General features: G+C 43.2%; 1 protein-coding gene across 1 annotated transcript in view; it reads left to right on the plus strand.

Moving 5' to 3' along the window:
- Positions 1-7631: 7631 nt before the first annotated feature.
- Positions 7632-11384, plus strand: part of LOC127203777 (cytochrome P450 2B1-like) — a 26438-nt gene continuing 22685 nt past the window's right edge. The window contains exon 1 of the mRNA XM_051162643.1: positions 7632-7804. Within this exon, the coding sequence (XP_051018600.1) occupies positions 7637-7804 (168 nt within the window). The 5' untranslated portion in view covers positions 7632-7636. The remainder of the gene's footprint in view (positions 7805-11384) is intronic.

Consider the following 11384-nt stretch of genomic DNA (forward strand, 5'->3'; position numbering starts at 1 on the left):
ATTTTCTATAATGTTGGAGGATCATCTTCAGCCTTCTGGCCCAGTGTACCCGACAGACATATTTGTGAGGCAGGAACTATTGAAGACTCACTCTGTTTTTGAAGAGTTTGGCCATCGACTCTGCCTGCATGCAAGCTTGTCCATTTTTAAGTAGAATTCTGTCTGTGGTAGAAACAAGGACATTTTCCCCAGTGGCTTTTTTTTTTGCCATATTTGAAGCCATCTCCATAAGAAGGTTCTTTGACGTTCATTATCTTCATTGAGGTAGGCTGGGCGTTGGCAAGGGTTAACCTGTCTCATTGTAAATCTATCTTTTAAATAACAAAAATATCTTTAAATGTCATATTCTGTATTTCTATGAGGCTTTTGAAGACCTCATCCAACTATTTTATTTTAGATTTCTATAGAATGATATCTGTTACACTTAGGATGTATATTCTTGTGATAAAAATAGACTAGTAATTGATATGAACATGACTTGATGAGCTACAGTTACCTTGTATAAGTAAACCTTGCATTATTTTTTTTTATTAATTTATTCATATTACATCTCGATTGTTAGCCCTTCCCCTGTTTCCTCCCATTCTTCCCTCCCTCCCATTTCTCCCCTTCTCCCCCTCCCCTATGTCTGTGACCTAGGGAGACCTCCTCCCCCTATATATGCTCTCAGAATATCAAGTCTCTTCTTGGTAACCAGCTATCCTTCCTCTGAGTGCCGCCAGGTCTCCCCATCTGGGAGACATAGTCAGAAAAGGGGCACCAGAGTTCGTGTGAGAGTCAGATCTCACTCTCCACTCCACGGAGGAGAGTGTCATGTTCGTCGGCTAGGTCCTGGTAGGGGTTCGAAGCTTACTGCCTGTATTCTCCTTGGCTGGTGCCTTAGTTTGAGGAGGGCCCCAGGACCCAGATCTGCCTGTCATAAAGTTCTTCTTGTGGGTTTCCAGAAGCCTTGCATTAGGACACAACACTGCATATTAGAGTAGACATATGTGCAATGTGTATAAAGAATAATCTCAAATTTGAGTTCTATATTAATGTATCTAAAATTAAACTTATTTTGTATGTATACACAAAATTCTATACCAGTGAATTAAAAGCGACCTTGTGAGTAGCAATTAAGGCATTTTCAGAATAGATCCATTAATTTACTTTTTGTCCCATCATTCCTTCATATTTCTATATTCCTCCATCTTTCTTTTCAACCTCTATCTCCAAACTTAAGAATGAAAGATGAAAGAAAGGAGAGATATCCCGTTCTCCAAGCCCGCTTTCTCTCTAAATAAGGCCAGTGATGACTTATAACTAATACCCAATGAAAATAAACATCTATCACACATGGAAGCAACCAAAAACCTACCCAACACCCTTAAGGGAAATGGGGTGTTGTTCTCTTAAGGTTTCTTTTGGGTGTTTTGGGATGAATAATACCTTTGTAGGGGCCCAAGTAAGATTGGATGAAATGGTTAAACAAGCTAGGAATAGCATTTGTGGTCTAGTTTCTATGTGTCGAGACATTCTAGGCTTAATTAGAGTCCTGTGTAGGACAGTCAAAAATGGTAGACCAGCTGGGACTGGAAGCTTTCGTCAAGCTGTCCTGGGAGCTGTCCTGTTCTGACGAGGCACACCAACTGAAGCGCTTGGTTCTGAAACATGATGAAGGATGCAGGATGTCAGTGTCCAAACATGCTGAGAGGAACGAATCCTGTCAGGTCTGATCCAATGTCAGTGTCCGGTTCTTTTGTTCTGAAAGCATATAATTTCTGACAAGCATTATATGGTCCTAAAATTATAAATGCATAAGGCGTGCGTGGCACACAGAACCATTAAGGCTGGTTCTCTGTTCTTTGTATTGCACAGAAAAAAAAAAGACATCTGTAAATCTTAATTTGTGCCATGTGAAGGGTGGCTTATAATAATTATTCACAAGGATTCTGTAGCAAACAGGAAACACGGTCTGTGCACAGACATTCATGTCTCAGCCAGCCTCAGAGCTGTTCCCATGCAGTGGGCTTAGCAATGTAAGTTACCTGCTTGTTCCGTAGTTTGATTTCTTTACATCCTGATTGTATCCCACTTCCTCACCCCCTCCTGAATCCCCCTCTATCCCTCCTTCCTTCTCCCATCCCCTAGTCCTCAGAAAGCAGAGCCCTCCTGCCCTAACATCTGTCCACCCCCTGTCCTAGTCTCATCTGTAATACCTGTACCCTATTCATCTGTGGCCTGAGAAGGCATCCCTGCTAGAGGGTAATGATAAAAGTTGGCGGGGGGTGGGGCAGAGTCCATGTCAGAAGTAGTCCCTCCCCCCATTCGTGAGACCTACAAAAAGACCGTTCTGCCTATCTACCACATCTGAGCATAAGGTTTAAGTTTTACGTCATATATGGTCCTTGGTGGGTGCATCAGTCTCTGTGTTGTAGTGTGGTTATCCTGTATTATGTGGCTAATATTCGCTTATGTGTGAGTATATACCATGTGTGTCTTTCTGCGTCTCCGTTACCTCACTCGGGATGATCTTTTCTAGTTCCATCCATTTGCCTGCCTGCAGATTTAAAGATTTCCTTTCTTTAAATAGCTGAGTAGTATTCCCTCGTGTAGATGTACCACAGTTTCTTTATCCACTCTTCAGTGGAGGGACATCTAGTTTGTTTCCAGATTCTGGCTACTATTATGAATAAAGCTGCTATGAACATAGTTGAGCAAATGTCCCTTTTATATGGTGGATCATCTTTCAGCTATATTCCCAGGAGTAGTATGGCTGGGTCTTGAGGTAGAACTACTGTCAATTTTCTGAGAAAGCACCAGATTGATTTCCAAAGTGGGTGTACAAGTTTGCACTCTCACCAGCAATGAAGGAGTGTTCTGCTTTCTCCACATCCTCACCAGCATGTGCTGTCACTTGAGTTTTTCATCTTAGCCATTTGGATAGGTGTAAGACAGCATCTCAGAGTCATTCTGAGTTGCATTTCCCTGATAACTAGGGATGTACCCCATTTTAATTGGATTATTTGGCTTGGACGTGTATAATTTCTTGAGTTCTTTATATACATTTGGACATTAGCCCTTTGTCAGATATAGGGCTGGTGAAGAACTTTTCCCAGTCTGTAGGCTGTTGCTTTGTTCTGTTGACAGTGTCATTTGCCTTCCAGAAGCTTTTCAGTTTCACTAAAATTACCATTTATTAATTATTGATCTTAGACCCTGAGCTGTTGGTGTTCTGTTCAGGTAGTTGTCTCCTGTGCCAATGAGTTCAAGGCTCTTACCCACTTTTTCTTCTAACAGAGTTAGTGTGTCTGGTTTTATGTTGAGGTTTTTAATTCATCTGGACTTCAATTTTGTGATGGGTGATAGACATGGATCTATTTGTATTTTTCTACATGTAATCATTCAGTTAGACCAGCACCATTTGTTGAAGATACTATCTTTTTTTTCATTGTATGGATTTGGCTTGTCAAAAATTAAGTGTTCAAACGTGTGTGTGTGTGTGTGTGTGTGTGTGTGTGTGTGTGTGTGTGTGTGTGTGTGTTTATTTCTGGGTCTTCAATTCGATTCCATTGATCAACCAGCCTATTTATGACAATACCATGCTGTTTTTATTACTGTTGCTCTATAGTACAGCTTGAGATCAAGGATGGAGTTTCCTCCAGAAGGTCTTTTTTTCCCCCAAGGAGGCATATGTCTTTATTACCATTTCTAGATGGGATGCAGAAGGGCAAGGGGGTGGGGCGAGAGGAAGGAAGCTGTGAGCTGAGCTCCATGCTTCTGCACGTGTAAACGGACTTCAGAGTTTCCTGTGGACAGGCAGGAAAAAAAAAATGGGTGGGATCACGTGAGACTGGGCACAGGACCAAATGAGCACTGAAGGGAATTCAGGCATTATTAATCTATTTGCATAACTCGTAATTTTAAAGCAATGGTCTCATAAATATAGACTACAAATTTACACATGCTAGGCAGCACACACTAGTTTTTCCCCACCAATATACCTGGGCCAAAGAAAAAAAAATTACCACCACCACCAAAATACCACTAAAAGAATAATGTCCTTTGTTCTTTCTTTTTTAACCACTGCTGGACAGTTTAGATACATGCAACTTAACCCACTCTAGGTAGCTTCTCTGCACCATCACCTGGACCATGAGAATTTAGGATGGAAACAATAGAGCTAATGTGTGTGGTGACACATACGGGGTCAGAAGCAAACACAAGGCGAACCAGGCAGTACCTGACCCCGCCGCTGCCACTGCTGTGGCATTAATTCATTGTGTATGAAAGTGCTTCAGAGACGGTGGACGCTGTCCTGGAACAGCCATCCCTCCACTTGTGATCACGTCCCACATCTGACACGACGCGACTCTGACACTAGAGATGAGGAGAGAGCCACGGGGATAATCATCTCCACAGCCTAAGATGCACCGAAGTGCTCACTTCCCTTTACGGGTGATACAGGACACCCTGATTACAAAAGCACCGGCACAGTTCAATCCTATCATCCAGACATCAGATGCTCCTCCGTCTATGTCATAAGGCAAGGATGTGGTCCCTTTGCATGCCAGAGGCCACTGGCACAACTTTGTAGATGAAAGCACCCACTCACTGCAGTCTTCCGGGAGAACCAAGACAGCCAGTTTCTCTGAGTCCCTTCGCAGAAAGAAGACTCCCGAGCACGAGGTGGCTGCCACTGGCAGGGCCCAGCCCTCCTGCAACATCCAGGACCACTTGCTGCTTCTTCCTCAGGGTGGGTCCCTGGGTCATCAGCAGCAGCAGCTTCGCTTTGGCTCCAATGGATGTCTTAGGAGTTTGAAGCCCTGGTGGATTCTTCGACTAATTTCTATAAAGAGTCCATTGAGGTTGGTTGCGTTTTTGTTTGTTTGTTTTTTGTTTTTGCTATGATCTCTACATCAGTAAGACTGCCCTTGGTCCCAGCAATGGCGACAGAGGCGCTAGAGGGGGCCGGGCTGGGGGGGAGCTCTCTCACCCAGTTCTTCAACGTTGAAAAGGTCCCTTCTTTTGTGATGTCATAAACGATGAAGGCTGCTGCTGAGCCTCGACAGTACATCCGTGCCAAGTCACGGAATCGTTCTTGTCCAGCTATATCCCAGATTAGGAATTTATGTAGCTAATTTTAGTACCGGACAGTCTTGGTCTTAAAAGATGCCCCTACGGTTGGATTGACACTCGGATCAAAACTGTCCTCCACGAACCGCCACACGATGCTTGATTTCCCCACACCCCTATCCCCAAACAAGCACTCTTTGAGTTGCCTCAGCACCATGGCCTGGGAAACCGGGTTGCCGCGAGTGGGGATGGGGATGGGGGATGGGGGGATGGGAGCTAGGGGGTGGGGGCACCTTCCTCAATTGAGGAGGGAGAGGCTCCGCTTAATCCCAGCATTGCACTCTGGGAAGCCTTGAGTCGGCTGCAGTCTTTCAGTCTTGTCCCTCAACAGCCTGGACACTGCCTTGGCCTCCTGGCCACCACCGGGGCTGCCATCTTGGGACGCCACCAGAAGATCTTTTATTGTCCAGGATTGTTTTAGCTATTCTGTTTTTTTTCATATGAGGTTACTGAGAATGATATTTCAAGGTCGGTGAAGTATTATATATGTATTTTGATAGGTACTGCATTGAATCTGTAGATTGCTTTTGCTAAGATGGCCATTTTTATTATATTGATTCTCCTGATCGATGAGCATGGGGGAATCTTTCTATCTCCTGAAATCCTTTTCAAATTCTTTCTTGAGATATTTGAAGTCTTTTTTCTCCATACAATTCTTTCACTTTCTTGATTAGAATTACACTGAGATACTTTATATTGTTTGTAGCTATTGTGAAGGGTGTAGTTTCCCTAAATTCTTTCTCTGCCTGTTTGTAATTTGTATACAGGAAGGCTATTGGTTTTTTTTTTTTTTGAGTTTATTTTTTATCCAACCAATTTGCTGAAGGTGTTAGTTATCTGTAGGAGTTCCTTGATAGGATTTTGGGGATCACTTATGCATACTTTCATATTATCCACGAATAGTGATAGTTTGATTTCTTCCTTTCAAATCTGTGTTCCCTTGATCTCCTTTATTTGCCTTATTGCTCTAGCTAGGACTTCAAGGACTATATTGAAGAGATATGAATAGAGTGGAAGCCTTATCTTGTCCCCGATTTCAGTGGAATTGTTTTAAATTTCTCTCTATTCAATTTGATATTGGCTATAGGCTTGCTGTATATTGCCTTTGTTATGTTTCTATGTGTACCTTGTATCCCTGCTCTCCTTAGGACTTTTAACATGAATGGGTGTTAGATTTTGTCAAATGCTTTTTCAGCATCTAAGGAGATGATTGTGTGTTTTTTTTTCTTTCAGTTTGTTTATATGACGAATTACAATCACACCTACATGTCTGGTATGAAGCCTACTTGGTCATGGTGAATGCTTATTTGATGTCTTCTCTTGTATTCGATGGCGGTGGAGAAGGAGCTGAAAGTTCTGTCTTGATCTGAAGGCAGAAGGAGGAGACTGGATGCCAAACTTGGTGGGAGTTGATCATATATAATCTCAAAGCCTTGCCTCTACAGTGACATACTTACTCTATCAAGGCCACACCTCCTCTAATAACTCTACATATCCAAATACTGCCTGTCTACTGGGACCAAGCATTTAAACACATGAATCTATGGGGGCCAAGCTTATTCAAACCACCACAGCTGTCATTTGTAGCTGTCCCAGGCCAGAGGGAAAAATGGGGACTCTGGAGAAATCAGCTCTACATGAGGGATGGTACACACACACACACACACACACACACACACACACACACACAGATTTTTTTTTTTTTGGTTTTTCGAGACAGGGTTTCTCTGTGTAGCCTTGGCCATCCTGGACTCACTTTGTAGATCAGGCTGGCCTCGAACTCATAGTGATCCGCCTGCCTCTGCCTCCCAAGTGCTGGGATTAAAGGCGTGCGCCACCACGCCCGGCTCCACACACAGATTCTTAATAACGTGCAACTATACTGCTGCCATACAAAACACACATAAAACTAGTAACATACAGATTATCTCCACAATGTAAGAATATATTTGTGAGCTGTGTATAAACACCTTGAATCTCAACACTCAAGAGTAAGAAGCAGGAGGTTCTCTGAGTTTGAGGCCAGGTTAGTCTATAGATCCAGTGACAGGACAGCCTTAGCTACCCAGAGAAACTCTGTCTGAAAAAGCCAACCAACACATACACACACAAACACCTGTGTGGACCTGCAAACATATTTAATGGAACACAGAAGCACAGGCATGCATCCACACAAGAAATACCCTTTACATATGCAGTACTCACAGGTCCATGCCTGAGTAATTAAATAGACAAAACTAACCTGGTAATTGCAGACCTGACCCCGGAAGTCAAGATTACTTCCAGTGCCCTTTGGTCCTGTGCATCTGTTTCATGGTGGTGTTGTCAACATCTAGGGTGGCAGTGTGAGAATAAATAGTGAGCATGTTGCCAGCAGCCCAAGCAGGATGCTCACACTCCTGGACAATGAAAGGCAGAGAGTAGGAACAGCTGAAGTTGCATAACTGAGTGGACAGGCAGGTTCAGTATAAAAGGTCGTGCTCAAGTGTGCAGTGAGGTCAGTGGCAGCAAAACAAGGACCATGGAGCTCTTTGTCCTGCTCCTTGCTCTCCTTGGGGGCTTGCTGCTACTCCTAGTCAGGGGCCACTCAAAGACCCATGGGCATCTACCACCAGGACCCCGGCCCTTGCCGCTCTTGGGGAACCTCCTACAGATGGACAGAGAAGGACTCCTTAAATCATTCATTCAGGTGAGACCTATAAGGGGCCTTAGTGTGGCTTTTCCCTGCTTTTGACTTTGGAGATCTTTCAGTGGGAAGATCAAGGGACACCTTCCAACTGTAGGCTCAGTTGGGAAGGTTTCTGAATGACAGGTGACATGCTTACTTGTGATGGATGGTGCTCAGATCAGCAAACCAGTCTTCTTCTGTTGGGATTGTGTGGGGGCACTGTGCTCGGGGCTCACGATATGTAGAGATGGTGTGGTGTCATCATCTAGAATTTCACTTCTTGGTGCTTGTCCATTCCAGAAGAGGAAGAAAAACCTATCAGTGTCATCAGCAAATAATGTTTGCCTTTTCCAAACTAAGAGATTATCCTGATATGTTACAGGAAAAATGGAGGAGAGGCAGGGGGAAAAGTGAGATATGTAGGTAGGTAGATAGGAAGGTGGGTAGGTAGGTAGGTAGGGTTAATCAGTGTAAATACCGTGCACCATCCAAGCAGCTGGTCCTGGCTCCAGTTTTCAGCATTTACAAGTATGATTCCATGTTTAATTACCACTTTGTTACTAATCAATAAATGTCCATGGTCCCACTTCCCATGAAAAGAGCTGATAGGCAGAAAAAAAAATCCCAATTTTCTGCTACCCCTTAGTTTTTACTATATCACCCATCTAGATCAATGGCGTATTTATCTTTTAAATTGGTTTTTCATATAAGGTCACCTTACTTTTCCCACATTAATGGTCCACTTGAAATAGCATCTACTGTGCTTAGATGAGAGATATATGGCATATCTGGCCACAAGTGTTTTAAAATCTTTGCTTCCAACATGATGGAAATGTCAAGTTAGTATCCTATTTGCCATTTTTTTAAAAAAAATCTTTGAAAAATCTAATTCCTTACTTTCTTGTCCTCATCTCCACCATATTCTCTGAAGCCCCATCCCACTTGGAAGTAATTATGGTTACTTGAATGAGTATGGATGTGTAAACTATATACCGGACAAAAAACTATTTATGAAGAAAGTGAAACCCTCCCCCCCCCAGCACTCTCATTGCCCACAGGCTCACTTTGAGAGCTCATGACTTTCTGGAATGTTGCATTTTTTTCCTTGTAGAAGTAGCCAAACTGTTATAGGCAAACAAGGTTCCCAAGGGCTATGCAAATATAAAGTGGGCAAGAAATTACTACCAGCTACAGGGTGCTCTAAACAGTTATTCAAATCCATGATCCACTGTATGTGGCAGTGTCAGAGAGCTTAGCTGGGTTACGTGGCCCTCGGGAGCTGAGATGCAAGACACAGAGTACACTCATACATATTAATTAGGCGAGTTTTGCTTGTTCACCTGGGTGATACTGGATACGGCCAAAGCAATAGAAAATTTAAGATCACCTGAGAGTTCATACACTTACATAAGAGGCAGGACTTGAACAGAGATGCAAAGACTTTCTAGAAAGAGGACAAGCAGGCAAAAGAGGCAGTCTCTGAGCAACAGTTCACGCTTTGCCAGTAGTTGTTCCAGGTGCACGAAGACATGGGGTAACAGGGAAGAGGCAGGTGCTGAATTTTCAGGTCATGGGGAGGAGCCGGCTTGACTGAAGCCAAGAACGTTAAGAAGTGAAGGGGTTCAACGAAGCAGGCAGTATATAGTCTCTTGATGTTTTTGTGTTTTTGTCTGTTTTTTTCCGTTTTTTTGTTGCTATCACAAAAATCCAGCGTCTAAATTCTTTATAAATTCATATACCTCATTATTATAGTTCTTCACAGTCTAAGATCAAGCATTCTGATTTTGCAAAACACTGGGGAGGACCCATTTTATGTGTCAAAACACAGTAGAGGGAAGGAAAATCTGTCACATGCAGAAGAAGCTAAGGATGTAGGGTGGACTTTTTTTTATAATAATTGATTGTCCAAGACTACAGACCTCTCTGGGAGACCAGTATTAAGCTGTTATCTGGATCTACCCTAAAGATCCAATACCCTTCACTCCTCTTCAGCACTTGAAGGCTCTATAACCTCTCAACACTACCACATGAGGACCAAGACTCCAGCATATGAACGCATGGAAGACAGTTAAAACATGTTCAAGGGAAAGCTTGTGGAACAGGCAAGAAGAAAAGGACAGCTGGTCCAAACAGAGGGCTCTGATTGCTAAGTGGTGGGATGTCCCATGCCCAGTAGAAGAGGCTGGTTGTCTCAAGCATGTTGTAGAAGAGCCTGGAGCCTGACTCACACACAGCTGCTAAAGGCTTTGCCAGCTCCACGAGGTTCACCTCAACTTTAAACCCATTGCTGATGAACCTTGGTTGCTGGCAAGCCTTCTGGAATGCTTTTGGAAGCTTCCGTTGTGCCTCAAGAAGCTGACACACACTATTCCAGGCAGCTGTGTTGTTCTACGGTGGTTGTGTGGCCTTTAGTCATGATGAGTCTCTGACAATTGAGGTCTTAATGATGACATATTTTTTTTTGGCAGAGTGCTAGAGAAAGAAAGACAAATTGAGGCCTCGGTTGCCAGTATCAAGACCAAAACTCACCGTCATTCCACAGTTTCATAATAATATTTTACTTTTTTAAATAAATAAAATCTGTGTTGCAATACTATCATATTGAGAGGCATTATTTCCTTGGCATTAAAAAAAACATTTTAAGCTGACTGTGGTGGCACATTGCATCTTAATTACTGGGCACTAGGAGTAAGCTCAGGCTTAACATATTTCAGACAAATGCTCTCTCAACTGAACACATATCCAGCCCCTAGATGTGGGACCTTTAATATATATTTCCCCCAACTCCTTTTGTTTTCCTTTGTCTTATAATTGTCACCTTGGCCATCACTATTGTCTCTTTATTTCTTCAGAGGTCGGCTACATAAATGGATTGACATATATGTCGCAAGAGTGTGTTTGCTATCAAAACAAGCCTTCCCCGTCCTTATTAAGTCCATTTTTTGTTTCCCTTTTCCTTTTTAAAATATATTTTATTAATTTATTCATATTACATCTCAATTGTTATCCCATCCCTTGTATCCTCCCATTCCTCCCTCCCTCCCATTTTCCTCTTACTCCCTTCCCCTGTGACTGTGACTGAGGGGGACCTCCTCCCCCTGTATACGCTCATAGGGTATCAAGTCTCTTTTTGGTGGCCTGCTATCCTTCCTCTGAGTGCCACCAGGCCTCCCCATCCATGGGACGTGGTCAAATATGGGGCATCAGAGTTCATGTGAAAGTCAGACCTCACTCTCCACTCACCTGTGGTGAATGTCCTGGCCATTGGCTAGATCTGTGTAGGGGTGAGAAGTTTACTGCACGTATTGTCCTTGGCTGGTGTCATAGATTGAGCAGGACCCCTGGACCCAGATCTGCCCATCATAATGTTCTTCTTGTAGATTTCTAGGACCCTCTGGATCCTTCTATTTCTCCATTCTCCCATACTTCTCCCATGCCTTTGTAAATAGCATATAGGAATTGAGATGAACCTGAGAGAATTTTCCAAGTCCAGTGGCACACACAAATAATCCAAGCATTTGGGAGGTGATGGCAGGAAGGTCTAGAGTTCAAGGTCATTCTTTTGACATTAGAGAACTCGAGATCACCCTGGGGTACAAGA

This window comes from Acomys russatus, chromosome 19, assembly GCF_903995435.1.
Source record: "Acomys russatus chromosome 19, mAcoRus1.1, whole genome shotgun sequence".
NCBI classification, from domain to species: Eukaryota; Metazoa; Chordata; class Mammalia; order Rodentia; family Muridae; genus Acomys; species Acomys russatus.